Source organism: Ornithodoros turicata, chromosome 9 (assembly GCF_037126465.1).
Source record: "Ornithodoros turicata isolate Travis chromosome 9, ASM3712646v1, whole genome shotgun sequence".
Taxonomy (NCBI): Eukaryota; Metazoa; Arthropoda; class Arachnida; order Ixodida; family Argasidae; genus Ornithodoros; species Ornithodoros turicata.
In genome coordinates, this window is record NC_088209.1 from 8,547,349 (window position 1) to 8,570,308 (window position 22,960).

The window sequence follows — 22,960 nt, forward strand, 5'->3', positions numbered from 1 at the left end:
ACAATGTAGAACTCGAGAGAAGCCCGCTAATACGGGAGGATGAGATATGTGTATTTCAGTGTATTTTAAATATAAATACGCCTAAAACGGTATTTAAATATAAATATAAATACATTTTCTTGCCTGTATTTAAATACGTATTTTAAATACATGTATTTCTGTTTTCGGGGAGGCGCTAGATCCTGAGGGGTATAAACGGCTCTGAGGGGTATCATTCGTTGTGGTTGTGTTCGTGCGCCTCGGCGGCGGTGGCTATGAATGTAGTGCCCTGGTCAGCGCATGAAGACAGAAGACATCAATTGTTCTCAGTCGTCGGTTTCGCGCTGTTGTGTCTTGTATGAAATCGGCAATCAGCTGTTCTCGTTTTCTGGAGTGTACACCAAACTGTTCACAGTTCAAGGTACAGATATTTAATCCGAGTGGGAAAGCCTCGGCGGTCTTCCTGTGGATTCGTGGGTGCATAAACGAAGATGGGCATAGTTTTCGGGATGGCTGTGTGTTCGACAGTTCATATCTGTGCGCTAAACTAACTTCTATTTTTTAAAAACAACTTCAATATATTGCAGTTGTAGCGTGATAGTTTCCTTGGTTTTGTCGCATATTGCGTTCACTTCATCTGCTTTTTCTTTTCGCCAAGTGGTGTAACCCCCGCTTTGACTATTGCGGCCTCCCTAAGGTTTATGTCGACACTCCAGACACTGGGTAAAATTTAGGAAGCCATCAATCCTTCTGGAGAATATTTACGAATATTTGTCACAGTATATAAGCGTATGATATCGTCGGACATATGCGCCGGCCCGTCAGCAGCTGCCAATACGAGACCAAGTTCCTCATAAAGTGATGGAATTCGAAAAACGGTATGAACTGCGGGTGGAGCAGTGGGTTAGCTATCGAACTAAGCGTATCAGGTCATTAAGTCACGTTGTATAGATCGGCACAAATATTATCGGAATAGCACGGGAACTGAGACGACCGAAAAAAAAATAATCAAAAAGTAAGACTTTACAGTACTTTTTCTTTTTTTGCCTACTGCAATATTGATCACTGGAGGAACATTCGTGTCCTTTCTTGTATTTGCTCTATATGGCAATCCGGTCAATGCACAGAATGTAGGGAAACTAAGGGTTATATAGAATACATTACCCTTTCAGAATGTACTTCATTACTCATCTTTAAATGAACTATCCCTGCTGCACATGCTACTTATAGTTAATAGCTGTCGGCGGGGAGATCTTGCCATGATTTATTGGTTGTTCTACGCCGAGGGAGCAATACATGGCGAGTGTAATACACGATGGAGTGTCATCACATAGCAATACAGTAAAGCATCGCAAAACGCGAAGAAAAAGCGTTGTTACAATAATAGGAACAATAGCAACAAAGGAGTACACAAACTGGTGAAGCAACGAGGAGATCGGACACTAATTCGGAACAGCACAAAAGGTTGACATGACCGCCACCATATCCGCCTCAATTCGTGCTCCATATTTTTCTCTTTTCTGCTTGAAAGTACAATGCTTGATCCTCAGTTAGGTAAGCTTTTTTTTTTTTTCTTTCTGAACCCAATATAACTTTCTCTTTGCCAGAATATCACCGAATTCCTGTTGTCACGGATGAGCGTCCTGTAGCACCCGTGTCATGATATCAGGTGGTTGGTGCAGGTAGCTTGACTCTACTCGAAGCGCACAAATGGTGAGTGCTGGTCTTTGTTCTCTCCCTGACAAGTCCTACTGCAAAACAAAATCCACGTAACGCATTTTGTACTCTCGGTTATTCTGGGGCTGAACTACGGACTAGATCTTGATGTGGTTTCTGAATCTTGTGACATCATAGAGTGAGCAATCTACAACGCTTCTGATGCCTAAGGCACAAAAGGCCTCTTCACAAAAGGAGTGGCGAAAATCGCTTGTTGCGCCCGTTATCGTCTGGCAAGCCAACCTTCTGATAACTGCGAACTGGCATCCTGCCCTCACTTCGAACACCAACGCCAACAGTATTTCACCGCATTCTACAGATACCATGTCCCACTCCACCCAGCCCTTCTACTGGGTGACACCCCTCTTGCGCCGTTTGATAACGTAATCAAATTTTTGACCACGTGTGGGTTTCTTAGTCAGATGTAGATGATAAGCATTGCTCCGCTTTTATCCATTATCACCGAACTCCTCATGTAAATATCTCATTGTCACACTTGTAGATAGCTTTTAACTGCCATGCTCGCTTGCTATCGTCATCCCCCTCTCTCTTATCCTGGTCAATCAATCATCGCTCATCGCTCATACCTGTAGATAGGTTTTAACTACCACACTCTCTCTCACATCATCTTTCCCATAATCGTCTCCGACACACTCAGCATAGTTTTGGCGCTCTATGGCCTTTGTTGCCTTTGTGCCATTAAACACATAATCAATCAATCAATCAATCAATCAACTGCGAACTGCTGGTCCTTCATGGTCCGCTTACGAAACGATAACTGGCGCCACGCGAAATTTTCAGCACTCCTTTTGCAGAAAGGCCCTTCGAGCGTGCGTGTCTCTTGGGTATGATAAGATTGCTCCCCGAAGGTCCCTTTCTCTCTCTTCACCACAGCCACTCGTAGACTTCCGACGTTCGACGAAGAACCACAAGGGTGACACAAAGTTCCGACTCTGTAACCACCCCCAAGCGGTCGTTTATGGCAAAACCGCCATATTGTCCTGCCCCCTTCGTCTCGCAGAAAACGTGATCTTGAGGTCATGTGACCTTGTTTAAGTTCCCTTTTGCAGCTGGCTGGTATTTCTTTGTCAGCGCAAAGTTATCAGATATGCAGCTGTATTTTGCTCGTGTAATTTATACCGTAGGGCATGACTTTTTCGGGTTTTATTTTTGGCCAAATTCAGGGGGTAAATATCGGGTGATATTTTTCATGTGAAAATTCGGGTGTATTCGGGTTAAATCCCATTACGGCATATTCTGTCGTCAGGAATTCGGGTGATTTTTTTTTTGTTTAATAAAGATTTGTCTTAACATGGAACTAATGTTTAGCAATGTTATCAAACTTTATCTTAATGCACACTTACGAGTGTGCCACGCGACCCGGTTGTTTTCGGGTAGATTCGGGTTAAACCCGAATTTTACAGATTTCGTTCGGGGGGTAAATATCGGGCGGATACGGGTTTAACCCTAAAAAGTCAGGCCCTATTTATACGGTGCTTCTTACCCGATATAGCAGTTTACTTCTAAGGATTCTCAGTGCATGACGTCTGCTCAGTGAGCCTTAGCATCGCCGTCGTCGTCATGTCCTTGAGAATGGCGAGCAGTACGGGAAAACATGCGAAAGCCGACCTGACCTGTTTTACTGCAATAAAATTAGATAAAACTTACATGTATAGATAAAAAGACTTCACAAAACGACGCACAGAAGCAGGAGTCGCGTTGTCTACAATCGATTCGGCCGCCGATCATGGGCGCCTCCGTATTTATCGTCACGTGCGTGATGACGTTTGCAAGACGTCAGGCCAGGACCTGTCCAGAATGCATTGCGTTCCCCTGGCACACTATCGTCGATGCAACAGTATGTCGTAGGCCGTGAAGGGAAGTACCTAACATACCAAATACGCAAGTAGTGCTTGAAGTACATTTCTGAGTACGTAGCTGTACTTTATACTTTACTACATTTCGAATAGTGTACTTTGTACTCTGTACGCTTTTTCTAGTACTTTCCCGTCAAGTACTCAAGTACCGAAACTTGAACTCCAAACAAAAATCACAAAAAAGAACGAAACATTATTTTTCTGCTTTTAGGTCGAATCTTTGAAGAAGAAAATTTATTGTCGAGAGGCCTGAAATGTCGGTAAAGAACCAGCAGTTTTATCTATATGTTAAAGGAACAGAATGCAAAGGCACGCACACATTATAGCACCGCAACTGGCGGCACGGTGACTTGGCCTTGTCATTTCAGTTCCCCAAATGCACGGTTCTAGTGCTTCTTAAATATCGTTTCCTCTGTTGGCAATTGATAATCATTCTATATTAAAAGGTACGATTGGATTACGTAATCAAGTAAGGAGACTGATTGAAAGAAACAGATGCTCTCCTTTTCCATTTTGGGTTGTTTAAGCGGTCGCATTGACTACACTGCTGCAGATCACAGTCATAAAAAAAAATTACAAAAACTACATTTTGCTTTATCATTTTTTTATACAGGGTGTTCAAAATTAAGCTTTCACGAGCGCTACGCAAACACAGCGATGACAGGAAACCAGATGATAACTTTACGCTACTTGTGTAAGAAACAGGTGCTGCTAATTATGTAGCACCTGTTTCTTCCTCAAGGAACAGAAAAAATAGCACCAGTTTTCTTTTGTTCGCCTATTTATAAAGTGCTAGTGAAAGCTTAATTTTGAACACCCTGTATTCCGCATACTCGTTTTTGCAACACGTTGCGTTTTACAAAGCATCAAAGAGTAATCCGAGGTACATAATATCTGTTGGCTTGTGCTCTTTTTTCCCCTGGAGTTTCCTTGCACTTTGTACCTGAAGGTTAGTACCAGCATACTACCCTATCTCGGTGAGCACTGATCTTGGATCAGACAGGGTATAATACTATTGTGCGCAGCTCATTGCCTCCGTACATATAACTGGTGATGGCGATGTGACAAAGAAACAAACGGGGATGTGAGTTACGACAAAGTCGAACTGGTTACCCCAGTACGGTTATACACACACAAAGTAGAAACAGATGAGCGAGTTAAATAAATGATGGAGTTCAACACGTAGTTCAAAAGTTTCAGAGTGTAAAATGTCCGAATCGGTAGGGTGGCACACAGCACACATTCAGTCATAGTCATAGAGTCATACTCAGCGAGTCATAGAATGTCCATAGCCCGATTGTATGACCTGTAACTGCAAATTATGCCATCTGATTCAATTCATATTCACGGGCTAGTACTTAGCAATTAGGAATTCATGGTTTCGTTGCATTTGCCATGAATGTTTTCTGAAGTTTTACTAAAAAAGCAATTCATAGCAACCAAACAGTGAATAATCGGTGAACGCTTTATTCTAGCTGCTTAGCTGGCTAACACAAGGCGGTAGCTCTTAGACAGAAGTAAGGTATAGAATGCTCCGGCTGGGAGCTCACAAGCTTTTATACACAGCGGCGGACATTGTAGAAAGCGCGCATCGCTGAAGAAGTGGAAGTAGAGAAGCTACTTCTAAGGTCGTCGATCCGTCCGTGAGATTGATGCGAGCGAAGGAACAGATGCTTCTGGAAGCATCGCTTGCTAATCAGCGCGACGTGTTGTGGATCTCAGCCCGTCGCTCGACGGCTTCCCGCCCGCTGCCGCTGTTCCGTGTGGTCGCTTCAAAGATGATACATGGCAATATGCTCAGGAGCAGCAAATCAGAAGAGAACATTCGATCACAGTTGCTTGATGAGTTGGGGATTATTCGCTACCAGACATAGCCGTTTTACCTACATTTTCCTACAAAATTAAAAGCGTCGAGCGTTCGCTGTCACATGTACAACTGAACTGTTGGCCTGGATTTACAAGCAACAAGCTGTTAAACTACTGCTTCAAAAAAAAAGTGCTCGCCTTCTCATTCACAACACTTTTAATGACTACGTGAAGTCGTTTTAACAATCGGGCTTCCTTTATCGAGATGTCGTCGGCAGAGCTGATATTTGATGTTATAGGAGGTAAGAACTCCTATCTGCAGGTATTTAGTTACTGGTGTAATAGGTGTAATATTGTTCTTCTACGCTTCGTAATTCTTTTTACAATATTTATTGTTCAATACTTCTCCTTCATAAAGTGTGCAGCGTTAATGGAAAAAACTAACTATTTTTCGGATACGGGCGAGCAGACGTACCGCCATCCAGATACCTCTATCCATTGTGACGTCATCTGAAGAATTGTAGCACCCAATCAGACGCCAGTGCGGAGGTACACATAACGTTCTGCTCTACACTCATAAAAATGAACTTCACGCCTCTGGCGATGAACCTCCCCACTCTCCAAAGTCAAAATAAAGTTGTTGTTGTCGCCTCCCGTTATCAACAAATCAGGAGCGAGAATGTTGTCCTTGGGGGAGATGGTTGGCTAGCAGTGTGCTATATGTGGTGAAGATACGGACCTATCAGATTAATCCGCACAAAAAGTGTCACAGCTAAAATGTTAAAATCGCCATTTGGAGCCGACACAGTCGGCGGGCTAGCTTGGTAGAGTTTTAGCCTCTTTATGTTCGTTGCTGAAAGAACTGTATATAACCAAATCCGAATAACCCACCAGCCAGATTAGAAACCAACCCAACCAATCACATAATTTTTTTTTTAATAATCTGACGTACAGTTCATTGTGCGCATTGTGTTTTGAAGCACATGCGTTAAACTCCCATAACCCCTTTGAATGAACTCCTGCATTCAAGCCGTTAGCAAATTCCAGGGCTCTGAGAGTCAGTCTAAAGTCAATGCGTACAGATCCAGCGGATGGCGATAAATTGTTTCATATCCCAGTGGTAGATGGTTAATAAGACACGATTGGCGTAGAGAGTTCACGGGGCTCGTTGTTCCATGCTAAAGCCATCATAGAAAAATATAATAGGAACGTGAGCAAGACTAAGCAAAATGTCATCAGTCCGAACAGAGTGACCGACTCCTTACAAAACAACAGACACACGGTTACACAATAGGGAACACCGGTTGATGAATACACGAAAGTACCAAGACGAAAAAGGATGAAACACAGACGTGCCTTTTGGTCTGTCTTCAAAGCACGACCTACTAGATGATAGCGACCATGTCATGCGGACCCCTTCCCAGCGCAGCATTTGGAGTCTAGCAGTGGCCCTGCTCATCGGCCGAGTTATTGCTTCCTGAGTTTCTACAATATTTCGAACTTTAACTTACCTTAGTATTTTTGTAAGGCTGTGGAAGTTCCACGAGAGATGCTTCCTTCTAAAGTTGATTACCATCATAATTCTACGCATTTTCATAGAAACTATTGCCGTCGTCTGCTACGGTAATCGTGCATCCACTTGTGCGCGTTCAAAATTGAAATTTCCATCGTCCAATCATGATCCAGATCTCGCGGGCCGATGAGTGGCGCCCCTAGTGGATCTGGCGAACGGGCTTCTCATTGGGTTTGCCGATTATGACATGGTCGCTATGATCTAGTAGGTCGTGCTTCAAAGTACCAAGAATACGACACCGAAACTGGCAATACGGTCTTTCCATCAACTTACTGCATGGAATCTACTAAACTGAATAATGCAGCTTGCGTCTGGGATCCAGGTCAGGTGGCGCTTATTAACGCCCTCGAAACCATCCAAAACAGAGATGCGTGTTTCATCCTCGGGAACTATCAACGTACCACAGGTGCCACTTCTGTTAAAGTTAGCCTTCAGCTTACTGATCTTGCGGTACGCCGGAAAATTTCCCGACTGTGCCTCTTTCACAAAATCTATTACCACAATGACTCAATGCGAACTAACCTTATCCGTCCTGCGACGTACCCCTCCCACCGCGCCAGTCATCGCCAAAAAGTACACGTGCATATTTCGCATACTACATGCTTCGCTAATTCCTTTGTTCCCCGTACAAGCCAGGATTGGAACCACCTTCCTGGTTGTCTCACATCCATTTCATCCATTAACCTATTTAAAACCGCTGTCTGTGATTCTGTTACCAAGTGTGAAATTTCCTAACACGGCAAGTTCTTATTACTATCATGCAGATTGTAACCTTTTTGCAATCCACTCCCCTCTGTAACGCTCGTCGCCCCGAGGGTAAATAAATAAATAACTCGTTGCAACAGGCCATTGTCAAGCTTAGAGGGGTCGTAATTCATTTGCAACCGCACGGGTTGAAGCGCGCGTCTCGGCAACACTGCAGTCCATATGTCTCACAGGAAAAATGCTACCTGTCACCATGGAACACTTTTTTAAGGTATAGTTTTTGTGAAGTGTGAGCGCCTTCCATATCAGTATCAATCAATCAGGGTGCAGCTTGCTGAGTTGCTCGCTGGTAAACGTTGTTATGGGTCAGCGACTCCCTATACCTCGAAGGGTACCCCTTCCCGGGTTTATCTCGTGAAGTCGCAATGGTGTGCCCCGACAAGTGTGGCGATCGTTTGGGGAACGTCTGGAATTTCAAACAGGTGTTGAACGACGGACCATCATTTATTACTGCTAGTGGTTTTTGAAAATACAAGCAGAAAGTTCATGTCGAACATCTGAGGACGGGACTAACCATTTTGTCAGATGGATAGCATGGATTGATTTTCATTGATTTATTTTCCAGAAATATACCTTCTGTCATGTGCTTGCAGGATCCACCATTACTCGAGACAACGGCGGATGAAGCTGGAGGATCGTCCGATTCTAGCTTCAACATGGAGACGTCCCCCGAGACGGCGACGATTCGGAAAGCGATGCGTGACGCCATCGACAAAGGCGACTTCGGTGAGGTGGAAAAATGTCTGAAAGAGAACAGAGATCTCAGCCACTGGTTGGACACTAATAAGAAATCGGCCTTGTGTAGGGCGCTAGACAGGAAACAACTTAAAATAGCTGCCCTGCTAACGACACATAACTGCAGACTTAACCACAAAAAAGAACAAGAAGAAGAAGACCTCATTGGACAACTCAATCACATGGAGGGACGCGAGTATCGTTACCAACTGGGCCTGCTTGTGCACAAATGCGATGTTGCTCAACAACTAGTAAGCAAATCGTCAAGCAAAACGAGCAGTGACGGGTTCGAAGTCAAAGTGAAAGAACTGTATGAAATACTCAGTAAGATCCCTATGGTGGACACTATTCTCCGCGTTGTCGCTACGACCCCCGTGGTTAGAAATCATATTTGACTTCCAGAGCGAGAAATTACACTGTATGCTGGGGAGCGATTACAAAACAACCGTGGGTCTGACTCTGCCTCGGGAGGAAAAAATCTATCTTGGAGCAAAGAGGGAGGACAATGAACTTCTGGGAACAATGGCGTATGAGTTTTGCCATGCTGCCCTGGACATGGTGTATAGAAATGGTGGAAAGCCGTACCGGGGAGATCACACAGTGCGCAGAGATCGCTACCGACGCATTCTTAGTGAAATCGAGGCTAACAAAAATAAACTCCACACTATAATAGCACAGACATTCCATAAAAAGACTTATAAAGAAGAGGAACTTGTGGTGCGCATTCCGCACTTGCTCGCAATGTGTTTCCCAAAGCCCGACACTTGCGAGGCTCCCGTGACATCACGACAAGAGCTTCTACAGGAACAAGTTCCTGAGCTCTTTCAGTTTTTTAAGGACGACATTATTCCAGATATGAAAGAGTTCATCTCCAAAAATCGTCTAGAAAAGGATAGAGAGGACATAAAGAAACACAATGGGCAACTAGGCAAAGCCGAGGCTACAGAAAACCTGAAGATAGAGTTTAACACAAACTTCAATTTGCAAGATCGCCCACTTCTCGTTCTAAGGTCCTTCCTCGAAGTGATGATTAACGACGCTGCTAGGTTGAAAGGAGAGAAAAGATGTGGGACGATGATCTGGAAGAGGCGTTGTCAAAGAACAAGTCTTACTGTGTAGTGCTCTCGGCTGACACAAAACATGACCCGGAAGAAAGACCCCGAAAAGCGTTGCTAAGAGTGTTGAAGGCATTAATTGAAGTTAGGGGCACCAAAGTGATTGTGCTGACCGAAATTTCTGAGCAAGACGATAAGTTCGTAAAAGAGATTAATGAGTATTTTGAAAATAAGGCGCAGGTCGTTGATGTGTCCAATGGTAGGCTTGCCGATGTAACAGGTAGTTGCAAAGGCGAGGTGTTGAAATCCTCTTTTATTCAGTTTCGAGGGGTATGCAAACTCTCAGTTGATGAAGTAATGACAACAAGTGGTGAAAAAAGACACACGGACGCTGAGGAAGGGACTGTAAACACATTTTCGGACATGGTGGACGACGACACCTTTCTACATTTGTGTCGAGACAAAGAAATTAAGGTGGGACCGGAACTCCAGGCGCTGAATGAAAAGATACCTGGCTACTACATTGAACGCACATGCGAACGTGTCGCTCAGGTGGATCTTAGTGCGGCGTTACGTGCTCTGACGAACGAGGCTTTTGCAATCGTGGGTTCCTGCGGCGAAGACATCGATAGTTCGTGCCATGCGCGCCATCACAGCGAAGTGGAAAGTTTTGAAAGATGTGTGTTGCTGGACAATGTAAACGGTTACGATGCGCTTGCGCAATCGGCTATCTACAAAGCCAAGACAGTCCACCTTCTTCGGTACGACTCAAGAAGCTCGAGATTCCACTGGGTCAGATCTAATGGTCCTCTTGGACTCCTCATGAAAGCAGTTGCCGGCGAATACGAAATTTGTGACATGAAAGAGTTGCTTCGTGACGTTGCTGATAAGGTCGTGGCCATTTGTGGCGATCCCGGAATGGGAAAAAGTGTCATGTCATTGCGCGTGGCTCAGGATATAAAATTTCAGGAAGAAATGACATGGGTGCTGCATGTAGACCTGCAAAAAAAAATAACATTGAGCCCGTGGAACGCAACGATAAGGAAGTTGTCATGCTTGCTAAATTATGCGGCTTAATGGAGGACACCTTCGAGTTCAACCTTCTCGAGAGGAGCATCTCTACTGCCAGGCCTTTCAAGGTTTTCGTCATTTTGGACGCATTTGACGAAGTCATCGCCGAAGTCCGTGAATTTTTGCTAGAATTAGTGGTTGCCCTGCAAAAAACCATGATTTCGAAAATATTTTTGTTCAGTCGGAATTGCTCAAAGTTCGAACTGCAAAACAAGTTGCACACGATAGCTTTCGAAATTGTCGGTTTGAAAGATAAAGAACAAGTGCAATTTCTGAAAATGTTTTGGAAACGAAATGATTCCGAAATCATTGATCAGAGATTGGATTCATTCGCGCGCAGATCATTAGGAAGATTTTCTTCACAGGGGAAAAATATGATCACCAACAACCCGCTGCTGATTCAAATGATTGCAGAAATCGATGAAGCACGACTCCAGCAGTTCGAACAAGGAAAACCCGAAGAGGATCCTGTACATAGAGAAAGATCCAGCATTTTAGAAATCTATGAGAAGTTCGTTGAAACTAAGCTCACAATTTATAAGAAGAAAGAGTCAGGAGGAACAGTTTTAAACAAAAACCTCATTGTTGTGCAGGACGAGAAGGTAAATACGAGGTTGTCCCTGTACGAGGACCACAGACTTCTCGCCCTGAAGGTCGTCTTCAGCCAGGAGCTGCTGACCATGTTGCTAAGCAAAAAGGAGCTGCGGGAAATTGAAACTGGTGGACGGCTAATGAAACTTGTAGTCGATGGTCACCTCAAACACGGATTGGTAGACGGACACAACAAAGGTATTCCTGTGTTTGTCAACAAAACATTTGCCGAGTTTTTCGCAGCTCATTTTCTCGCTAATGAGGTTAGAGAGGAAGATAACGCGGAGGGCGACGTTACAAAGTTTGTCGCCAGCATGTACGGTAACAGCGATTATGATGGGGTCCTCAATTTCTTCGATGCATTGGGAGCAAAATGTCACGCACTTCACTGCCATGTCATGAACAATGACTGGCGGAGTGTTGGGGATGTTGCAGAGGTGCCCTTCAGCCGTGATGCTTTTTCAAGATTGCCTATGCATATAGCAGCGTTGTATGCAGATGAAGAGACATTGGACAAGGTCATTGAGATGCACGGTGAGAAAATGGCTGAGGAATTGCTAGAAGAAGACGGACTTGGAATGACGCCTTTGACGTACGCCGACAGACTACGCCATTGGAAAAGACTGAATGAACTTTGCAGACATCGCAGTGAGAAGAGCGTCAACTGGGCGAAGCAACTGCCTGTTGCCACAAGGAACATAACAGAAAAAAGAGACTTCGGATCTTCAGTGATAGGCAAGGCTGTGCTGATGGAGTTGAAAGAACTCTTGAATTGCATTTTGAAAGCGTTCGCCGTCCTGAAGAACGCCGAACGGCCCCTTGTTACGGATCCTCAAGAGACCGGCCATAATCAGAGAACTACTAAGCACCCAGAGATTGATATCGATACGATCCAGTGCAATGTCGGACACACTCCTATCTTCCACGTGAAGTCTTACGAAGTCTTCAAAGTACTCTTACCTTATTCGGACATTAGAGTTGTGGCGAAAGACGGCTCGACACTCTTACATGCGTACGCGGCGGTGGGAGCACACGATGCTTGCAAGTACGTTCTGAGTCACCTTCCAAGTGATGCGTCCGATGCAGATGGTCGGAGGCCGCTGCACTTGAGTACGATTTGCAGTAATTCGGACATTGTGCATATGTTGATACCCCATTCGACATCAAGATATGCGAGTGACAAACAAGGAGACACAGCACTGCACCTGGCAGCATATAATGGATATGTTTTTGAAAGTAATGAACTCTGTGTATGGCTTCCTTTCTGTGCACTCTACAGTACGACCTCGGTAGTGCAAACAGAAGTAATCAAAAAGATCCTTCCTCATGTGGACATCACCTCTTCCAACTGCGATGGCGACACTGTCTTGCACAAAAGTTCCTACTGCAATTCAACGAGTGCCGTGACGCTCCTCCTTCCCTATTCAGACGTAGATATGAAAAGAAAAGCTGGTGATAATTCACTCTTAGGGAGTGTTTCTAGAGGACGCATACTGGGGAGACGCGTCACGACAGCGGTCAGCACAGTCCTCGATGTGTGTGAAGGTTATATTTCGGAATTGCTTGATGGCATTACCAGAGAGTATGAATCGCGGCAAGAAACGAATCCAGAAAGGAAGGCATCCGAAAAGGAAGATATCAAGGTCATGAAACTTATTTTGCTCCATTCAGTCGTTAATGCTGTCGATGAAGATGGTGGCACTTCACTTCACCTTAGTGTTCGCGCAGGAGAACTGGATGTAGTAAAGCTACTGTATCATCATTTATCAGCCAATGATACCGACACAGAAGGACTGACCTCGTGCCATTGGGCTGCCATAAGCGGTCACTTGCACGTAGTAAACTTCTTCTTTTACAGAATGTGTTTCAATGCACGAGATCACAAAGGAGCTACTCCACTCGTCTATGGCGCTCTCTATGGCCATATCGACATCGTGAAGGTTCTCCTTCCTATGACATCAGCGGACATCCTTGACACGTATGGATATATTCCTTTGCATTATTCTGCCAATGAAGGTTACACTGAAATTGCTCAGTTTCTTCTTCCTCATTCGTTTGCTTCAAAGGATGCTAAAGATGGTTTCACCCCGCTGCATCTTACGGCAAGAAAGGACCACGTAGAAACATCGCGTGTGATTCTCCCACACTCAGATACTGCTGTCTGCAATGACAACGGTGATACGGCCATACATGTGTGCACGTACAAGCATTACTGCGAAGTGGTGCAACTGTTACTTCCTTACTCTGAGCTGAATGCCGCGAATAAATCGGGGAAGACAGCACTTCTACAAGCATGTTGTGGTACCCACCGATCGAAACAAGAAAACGCTGCGGAGAGCACCAGAAGCAGCAGCACGCTCGGAACACAGAACGTCAAAATGATCAAACTCCTGCTGCTCCATTCTGTCGTTAATGCTGCCGATAAAGATGACTGCACTGCACTTCATCTGAGTGCTCGTACAGGAAACTTGGATGTAGTAAAGCTATTGTTTCCTCATTTGTCAGCGAATGATACTGACAAACGTGGACAGAACTCGTTCCACCGCTCAGTTATAGGGGGCCACTTGGACGTAGTCAACTTCTTCCTTTCTAGAATGTGTTTCAATGCACGAGATCACAAAGGCGCTACTCCACTCGTCTACAGCGCTCTCTATGGCTATATCGGCATCGTGAAACGTCTCCTTCCTCTCATATCGGCCGACGTCTCTGACACGTATGGATTAATTCCGTTGCATTATTCTCCCTCGGAAGGTCACACTGATACTGTTGAATACCTTCTTCCCCATTCATTTACTTCTAAGGGTAACAAACATGGTTCCACAGCGCTGCATCTTAGCGCGCAGTACGGTAGAGTCGAAGCAACCGGAGCGATTCTCCCTCATTCAGATACTGTCATTAGCGATGGTGATGGTGACACGGCTCTGCTGTGTAGCGCACATGGAAATTGTTGTGATGTCGTTAAACTGCTGCTGGTTTCTTATTCGGAAGTGAATGCCACGAATAAATGTGGAATGACAGCGCTGGCGTACATTTTCCATGAAGACATCCAACAGTTTGAGAAGAAATCTGAAAACAGTGAGGAGAACAAAGAGAGCGAAGTGCCAGAAAAGAAAGACATCAAAATGATCAAACTGCTGATTCTCCACGCGAATTCCAACGTTGTTGACAATGACGGACGAACTGTATCTCGACTGGCTGCCTCTCGGAGATGGTTCAATATAAACAAATTATTTCTTCCTCACTTGGATGTTACCTCTGTTGGAATTCAAGTAGCACACGAGGATGCTGTGGAGCTGCAGGGATAATAAAAAAAATAATACGCGGTTTTATTCGTGCTGTGATAAATAACAGAGAGTCAGCACCAGAACAGAAGTGGGTCGGTTATTCAGCGACTGAATGCAAGTGGCCTGGCACGGTTACGAAATTGAGATGCGTTTCTGTTGGCGTGTAACAAAGTGTGGCGGTACGTTTATAGATGTAAGTAACTGTGAGTGAATGTTACTTGTCTGATAGCAAGCGATGCCTTTCCCCTTGGAAGCTGTGAGTTTTCAGTGTAACGATTGATAATCAGTGTACATATAACATATTTGAACTCTTTGTTCGCCTAAGCTTCAGAGGTTTTTGGATCTTCATGTTAGATGTATATCGCAGTGTGGGATTTTGGCGTGTATCGTCGTGTATGTGCAGCTTCATTAAAGTGTTTGAACGGAAATGCCGGCTGTGTTTTTCTGATTGATGAGATAGGGAGTGATGTTACGGCACGTTACATGACTAATTCCAGCGAATTTCGACCAAGCATGGAATCTGACAATCTCCAATTTAAAAAAATAAAAAATATTCCTCAAGAGACGGAAATGATGGAAAATGCGCCGATATTTATGCCCCAACCTTCAGCCATTTTCGACGGAGAGGAGGAGAAAGAAAAAATGTGACCCAGTCGTTTTGGGTTACTTAGCGGGCTTTTCAATTGAGAGCTATGCGGTTCTAAGAGCAACAATTTTTTTCACCTGCTCACTGCTATATGGACAACTCACTTTCTTCTTCGTACCCGTTTGCAACTGAAACTTTTTCGTAAAAAAATGGCAAAGTAGCAAGAAAACGCGAAAAACGCCGTTTTTCGGAGCCTTCCTGAACTGACGCCGTTTATCTAAGAATAATGAAACCTACACCATTCGTTTCGTCATTGCACACCCTATCTGTTGATACATTTCTATTGTTCTAGAGTTAATCTGCTAGAAGCAGATTGTAGTAATCCCACAGGCGGCATCGCGATTTAGCTGTATTTCGGCCGGCGCAGGCAAAAAATGGCCTTCAAAAAGTTACCGCGATTATTTTATATGTTGCGCAGAAGCCCTTTCCTAACACACAGAAAAAAAATCGAGCTTCGTATTTGACTGTCGGTGACGCTACGATTTTTTAAAGCGACAGTGTGCACGCGCGCTGCGCGCTACCCGTAGGCGGTACTCTCCGGCAGCTGGTCGGCGTTACGGTCGCCAAGGGCGGACGCGAATCAAAGAAATCAAGTTAAAAACGCGGTTATGGCGCTGTTACGGCGGCTGTCGTGGTAAGCTCGAAGTTTGCACAGTACGTGCATACGCATTCCTCTCTGCATTGGCTAATACTAACCGACTTGAGGCGAATTCAGTGAAATCTGTTCAAGCTAAGCCTTATGTCTGGATACTTGTTCCTAAATTTTCTGTAGGCTTCACGGATTGAACAAGTCACGTACCTCTTAGCTTTTGTGAGCTTCTGGCCTCCTCCTTTAACGTGCACGACATCTCTTGATCTTGGGCTCTGAACTGTGCAGTCCAGTTCATCCACCGTATAAAAGCTCGTTGCTCTCGCCAAATCATCTTCCTTCTGAGCACAGCGCTCGTACGGGTCAGGCAATGCCCACACATCTTTTACCGCGACCAACTTCTGGGACTTCTTAATCATGTACCGGGTTGCCTCAGGAACGATTGCTTGGATGTCGCTCTCTGACATCAATACAGGAAAAAGCGTAGGAATTTAGCATCGCTGTTGGAGTGACTTACTTGCTCGGTAGGCCATCCTAATATTTCCCAACAACACTGAGCACAGCTGGCGGTTGCTATTCGATGTACCGAGAAGGGAAACGTCGAACGCTGCTTCAATCTGTCGACGTGCCTTGACACCTAGAGCTTCCGAAATTTCGGAGTTCTTTCTTTTCACGTAGTACGACGTGGAGGGCTTCTTGCGCTTTCTCACTGGTGTCACGCCGATGCTTGCGACGTTATTAATCGAATGTTTTCATCAATCGCTTCGTCTTCCGCTGAAAACGGATCATCTTTCGTGCTGGTGTTGGATGACTTGGACGTTCAGGGTTGTTGTGATTCACATAACCTATGGAAGTTCACAAAGCAGTTTTGGCACAATATCTGATTCCCGGATATCAGATGCACCTTCGGCACCAAGTACATCTTTCAGGGCGTCGACACCAATCCGAGTCACGCACTGGAAGTCCTTAGTACGACCTTTTTTTTTTTTTTCTTCTTGTGCTTGTGCAAATAGTCTGCACAGTAGACCCGTTTGCTGCTCTAAGCAGAACTCATGTCTCATGCGGAAGCGTCAGGACTACAATGAGAGTCTGAAATAGCCGCGGCAAAATTCACCTGGGTCAACCGCTGGATTCAGTCTTGACCAATTTTGGCGACGAGCGATATCTGTCACTATTCTCCGTCAAAGCCAGCTTTAGCTTGGTGCCTTTGAACACAAAAGCAGCGGCTCTTGGAAGCCGCCAATGAGGTATCATTACCAGTTGGTCAAAAAGGTTGGCCCGTGAGAAAGCTTTAGACATACGGTTTCCCACGGTCTTGAGGAAACAAGAACTCCGATGATATGCATCGATGGTGTCAGCGATTCGGATATGAGCCATAACCGCGTTTTTAACTTGATTTCACTGAATCGCGTCCGCCCTTTGCGGTAGAGCCCTGCACCATCCGCGGATGGAAGCGGATATCCGCAATATACTTGCGGATTCGGATGAAAATTTAGCACTTTCTGCGGTGTGCGGATCGGATGCGGATGGCTCGAGGTCGGATGCGGATACGAAGGCAGCGGATCGGATGCGGATATACCGCGTGCTGTCATTTTTCCACCCGCAATTTATTTGTATTGCGCGCCGACAGCCGACAGCGAGCGCATGCTCTGGTTCACCTTTGACCATGCACGGCGCCAAGACGGGAGAGGAGGCATTCAGGCGTCTCGAACCGCGCGAGCGCCGACGAGGTAGCGTTCCACGCGTTCCAGAAGTCTCTCCATATCGCGTTTGTTGAAAGGTTTACCTTTGCTTGTCGTCATGACTGAGTCCTTCCGTGACAGCATGGAGGCATCCGAAATTATACCAACATGCTTCCGGCGGTCTTTACGCGTCTTTCGAAACGTGCGGATTTTTGCGGATCGGATGCGGATGGTGCGTTTTGCTCAGCGGATCGGATGCGGGTGTAAACTGTTGTGTATGGTGCGGATGCGGATCGGATGCGGATAACGTGTGCGCGGATGCGGGTCGGATGCGGATGCCAAAAACCTCATCCGCGCAGGGCTCTACTTTGCGGCCGTAACGCCGACCAGCTACGGGAGAGTACCGCCTGGGGGCGCCGCGATGCGCGCGTGCACACTGTCACTTTGAAAAATCGTAGCATCACCGACAATCAAATACGAATCTCAATTTTTTTCTGTGTGTTAGGAAAGGGTTTCTGCGCAACATATAAAAAAATTGCGGCAACTTTGTGATGGCCATTTTTTTGGTAGCGCCGGCCGAAATACACCTAAATCTCGACACCGCCTGTGGGATTATAACAATCTGCTTCTAGCAGGTTAACGCTAGAACAATGAAAATGTATCAACAGATGGGGCATGCAATGACGAAACGAATGATGTAGGTTTCATTACTCTCCGATAAACAGCGTCAGTACAGGAAGGCTCCGAAAAACAGAGTTTTTCGCGTTTCCTTGCGACTTTGCCATTTTTTTTACGAAAAAAAGTTCAGTTACAAATGGGTAAGAAGAAGCAAGTGTGTTGTCCATGTAGTAGTGAGCAGGTGAAAAAAATCGTGGCTCTTAGAACCACATAGTTCTCAATTGAAAAGCCCGCAAAGTGGCCCGAAACGACTGGGTCACATTTCGACCAGTTTCTTTCTCCCCCTCTCCCTCGAAAATGGCTGAAGGTTGGGGCTTAAATATAGGCGCATTTTTCATCATTTCCCGTCCCCTGAAGAATATATATGTTTTTTTTTTTTTCAAAAAAAGTTGGAGATGGTCAGGTTCCTTGCTTGGTCGAAATTCGCTGGAATTAGCCCCATACGAACGCGTATGTCATTAAGGGATATTGTTTGGGGGGCATTACGAGCTAAGCATATCGTTAGTATAGTCAGAATCACCATGTCGTGTTTCTTTCTTCATTATTGCGTTAACTGGAACAGCCGTCGAATTCTCATCACTAAGGATAAAATTGACCTGAGTTTCATAGCCCCGAGTTACACCGCCGTGAGTTTCAGGAGGTGCAAAGACTGTGGCACGAAGACTGTTTCAAGACCGTGACACAGGGTGACAATCATGATCGCCAACGACAAGTTATATCTTCGCAACGGGGTGAGGATCGACATTGAGGTAAGGAGACAAAGCACCAGAAGGCTTGTAAACGCAGGCTGGAGTCCGAGCTATTGCGAAGGGTTCTGGGAGGATGCACGATCAGTCATCACTGAGTGCAAATAATGTTTTTGTTTGAGGCCAAAGCGGCTTTCAGTCATCGTAATTTCTGATGAACGATAATTCCTTTCATTGTTTGAGGGATCCTCCCTTAGGCGTGTGGGTGCCCACGAGAACTAAGCGGAACGGAAAAAACATCTTTCTTTTTTTTTTCTTTTTTTTTTTTTTTTTTTTTTTGGCAGACAACAACAGGGTGGGTGTAGTGCTCACAGCAGCCGGAGCGTGTTGGGGACTGATTGAGCGGTGTGAGGCGTAAAAGCCTCTATTTTGGACCGAGTGAGCGACCCGGACATGGTAGACGAACCCAGAACGTATGGCATATTATGAAAGAATTGAAGAATTACTTATGTTTCTACCGCAGGGAATTTGGAGTGGGAGGGAAGGAGCACCGTGGCAGTAGCTGTGTCAGAGAAAAAACACGAGGATAAGCATACTAAATAATGAAGTAACTGCAACGGGAAAACTACCATAACCGTCTCAGCTTTACCGGCTCGCCCTTAGACCTTCTACGTGGTCTCCGCAGCATGAATTTATATCTCTTCGTCTGTCGAGAGCGAAACTTTTCGAGGTTCAGACGTTCTAGACCCTCTCAACAAAGGTGTAGGGTTTTTTGGAACTGAAAAAGTTCCGCAATTGCCGGACCATAGCAAGCAAAGCGTGATTGCCACACTTGATACACAGGAATGTTGGGAAAGGGAGAAAGATAGCGGTACTGTCCCCATTCCACTGGCTTCTGGGTGATCGCAACAAACACACGTGGGATTTCCCCGATTAGCATGCCGTTACCTTGCCTCTTGCCTTACAGCTTTCGTGCTCTCCCCGATTGGGGTTCTTCTGTACCAGAGTTGTACGTAACGCGTTACTAGTAATTGCGTTACTAGTAATCAATTACTTTTTTCAGTAAATTTTAACGTAATCAATTAATTTTGTGAGCAAGTAATTTTCCAAGTAATCTGATTACAATTTTCGGTAATCAATTACTGAGTAATCGATTACTCTTTTAACCTTCTGTCAACAATGGCAACACTTTTCAGCAAGCCCGATCTTCGACTGAAGCAATGACGCAGAGGTCACTGTGACGGCCGTCTCTAGTCCTCACGTGTTCCATGCAGACCACAGTAATACGATAATTCCTTACAACCGCGACCTACTGGAGCAAAACGAAGCGGATGTTTCAACGCCTATACGGTTGTCCTCATCTGGGACAGGAGGCGAGACAATTTAAAAGTAACGGGAAAAGTAACGCGTTACATTTCTAATCGGTAACGTATTACATTTTTGACGAAGTAATTTGTAACGATAAAGAATTACTTTTCGCGCAGTAGTAACAGTAATTGTAATCAATTATTTTTTTCGATTAACGTGTACAACTCTGTTCTGTACGTCCCCTCATGGCAGCAGGTCTTCCCCTCAGCTTCCCACGGCGGGGTCGCTGTCCCCGATTTTTATTTTTTTTTATTTGATTTTATTTGGTCTTTTCTTCAAGGTAAAAAGTCAAAAACTGAGTGGTCCCTTAGCGGAGGCTAGTGATGGGTCCACTAAAGACGTTCGTCAATGACATTGGCAACAGTGACAGCAAAAAAGGAAGAAAGAAATGTCTAGAAAAATCACTGTAAAGTACAGCACATAGCCACAAAATACAGTCACTGTAAAATAGAGCAACCATTCGTTGTAATCGGCATATTACGGATTTACCATATATGTATTCGATCCTCCGACAGAATGAAGTCCTGTAATGATTTTGAGAACAGCTGGGTGTTTCTTACTTCTAACGGCAACTGGTTCCAAATGCGCACTCCCAAATGCTGAAGAGTCCTGGTACCATAGACATTTTTAGCACTTGAAATGATAAGCTTTTTATCTGTTTGCATCCTAGTTGGTCTACGCGGTTGCTGCAGGCTGGAAACGTCAATTGGAATGTTGTTTCTGATTACGTTATTCATTATTTGAGCCCATCGCTGAACCACTAACTGCTCCAAAGTAAGAAACTGCAGGGTATTGAAAAGTACCTTGGACGGGAAACGGTTATTGGTACCTGTTATAATCCTAACCGCACGTTTCTGTAACGTTATTAGTACCCTTAGATATGTGTGGTATGTACTACCCCATGTTTCCAAACAGTAGGTGAGGTGACTCTGTATAAAAGAGAAGTACAACTGTTTCACCAGAGAGACACCTGTTTGAGGCACCTGTATTGAGCAAAAAATGTAAGAGTGAAAGGAGGGTGAGTGAGAGTGAGCGGCTGGTTTGTCGTCCCTTCAGATGACGCACCCCGAAAGTCGCTGGAGAGGCGTGTTAGCTTAGCTCAATTGGTAGAGCTCTGGACCGGTAATCCAGAAGATGTGGGTTCGATCCCTACAGCTGGCTAACCTTTTCAGTGACTTTCATCGTTACAACTGTTTCATTACGTGCAGTGGAAATACGTATGTGCCTACACTTGATGAGTAAATGACAATTTTCTTCTAAGTGATTCTATATGTGGCTTCCAACACAGTGTGTTATCAAGTATTATGCCCAGGTACCGAACCTGACTGGACTGCGTTATGAGACTATCACACAACTTCACGTGAAAGCTGCTGGTGTCTATCTGACTTTTAAAGGAGTGAAATATAAGAAATGTGGTTTTATTTGTATTTAAAGTTAGCTGATTACGAAGCAACCACCTTTCTAGTGCACGCAAATCTCCTTGCATGGTGTCTGAGATATCCTTAAGTGTTGGACTTGATATAAATAAGCATGTGTCGTCTGCATAAAGGTAAGAAGTAAAGGCTATTTGGTAGATCATTTATATATAAGGCGAATAGTACCGACCCCAGCACAGAGCCCTGCGGCACACCGACATTTATGTCCAAATACGCAGATGATGTCCCATCGATAGCTACCAGCTGTTTACGTCCTGACAGGTCGCTACGGAAGAAGCTATTTAAGTGTCCCCTAAATCCGTACGAGTTTAATTTATCCAACAGTATAGCGTGATTGACAGTATCAAAGGCTTTTCTTAATGCTAATGCTTAATGCTGACAGTATTAAATGCTTCTCTTCGATGTTCTGCACCACTCGAAAGGGCACTAAAGTTTCTTTCTCTTCAGCCTTTATCTTCGTGGAATGAAACATGTCATTACTCTGATACCGATATCAAAGGAACGGGACTCGTCTTTTGCGTCCTTATGTGTCCTATGAGGGAAAGGAACCCCGAGTTACACTTCCTCTCTCCCTCTTATGAAGTCCGACTCTGCGGAGAGGTCTGCTATTGGTTTCCTGAAATGATCTCTGATTGGACAAATCGTCCGAGGAGACCAATGGGAGCCCGCTCTGCATTGTCGGCTCTGCCTTCTTAAGGAAATTGAGAAGGAAAGCGTCATTCGCGGCTTCTTTTACTCATAAATCGCATACTGATAAGTCGCAAAATAACGCAAAGGATGAATCCCATCATGGCCGCTATTTTCAAGGAAACGGGAGGTGTTTGCATGAGTGACAACCTCCAGCAGAAAGGAACTGCACCATGCAACCTGTTAATGCAGCCATACTACTGTAGCTTTCTTCGCTCTTTCGTTCAATACACCGTGGCTCAAAAAGTAGGCAAGAAAATTGGGATTCTCAAGGACTCGCGATTTGAATGGATTGAACATCAGCCATACTCGCCGTATCTTCTCCCATCGGAGTAGTTTTTTTTTTTTTTTTCCCGCGGATCTGAACAAAAGCTTAAACTGAAACGGAAGGACCCAGAGGTGTTCGCAGCAGTCGAAGCATTTCCAAGAGCAGACGTCGGATTTCTTTTTTCAGTTAAAAAAGCTTCAGAAACCATATGCTAAGTGCGTTGAGCTTCCACGGGAATATGGCGAATTCTTACATAGGGTTATGACTCCAGGCCAGTGTTCTTCCTTGTCGGGCCGATAACGTTTCAGCACCCCTCGTGCTGACTTCAGGATGCGTGAAACTTGTATCTTCCAAACTGATCTCTCTCAAGTATGGTAGGATTCACTAGGAATCAGCTGTGCTGTAAGTAGCTACGTTTGTAACGCAAAGTTTGTTGTACAGCCGTCGTTCTGAATTCTTTGTGCAGCA

At 44.9% G+C, this 22,960-nt stretch overlaps 1 protein-coding gene, 1 long non-coding RNA gene and 1 other non-coding gene across 3 annotated transcripts; 2 read left to right on the forward strand and 1 right to left on the reverse strand.

Moving 5' to 3' along the window:
* The first annotated feature begins 292 nt into the window (after positions 1 to 292).
* LOC135368086 (ankyrin-1-like) lies at positions 293 to 14,874 on the forward strand. The gene is made up of 4 exons (XM_064601161.1): positions 293 to 400; positions 1,587 to 1,692; positions 8,310 to 8,442; positions 11,171 to 14,874. Exons 3-4 carry the CDS (start codon positions 8,338 to 8,340, stop codon positions 14,471 to 14,473), a joined length of 3,408 nt encoding a protein of 1,135 aa, XP_064457231.1. The 5' UTR covers positions 293 to 400; positions 1,587 to 1,692; positions 8,310 to 8,337; the 3' UTR covers positions 14,474 to 14,874.
* Positions 8,142 to 16,258, reverse strand: LOC135368087 (uncharacterized). Its single transcript, XR_010414662.1, has 2 exons — positions 15,898 to 16,258; positions 8,142 to 8,459 (listed from the first exon to the last, which is right to left on the reverse strand). It is a non-coding gene; the product is annotated as an uncharacterized LOC135368087 (long non-coding RNA).
* Positions 16,259 to 21,189: 4,931 nt separating this feature from the next.
* On the forward strand, positions 21,190 to 21,262 carry Trnat-ggu (transfer RNA threonine (anticodon GGU)). Its single transcript has one exon. It is a non-coding gene; the product is annotated as a tRNA-Thr (tRNA).
* Positions 21,263 to 22,960: the final 1,698 nt, after the last annotated feature.

Excerpts from the sequence above, each read along its gene's own strand:
- LOC135368086 (XM_064601161.1), top strand. The coding sequence starts at position 8,338 with ATGAAGCTGGAGGATCGTCCGATTCTAGCTTCAACATGGAGACGTCCC. Across the intron at positions 8,443-11,170 it reads CATCGACAAAGGCGACTTCG|GACGAGAAGGTAAATACGAG; the intron begins GTGAGGTGGAAA and ends ATTGTTGTGCAG.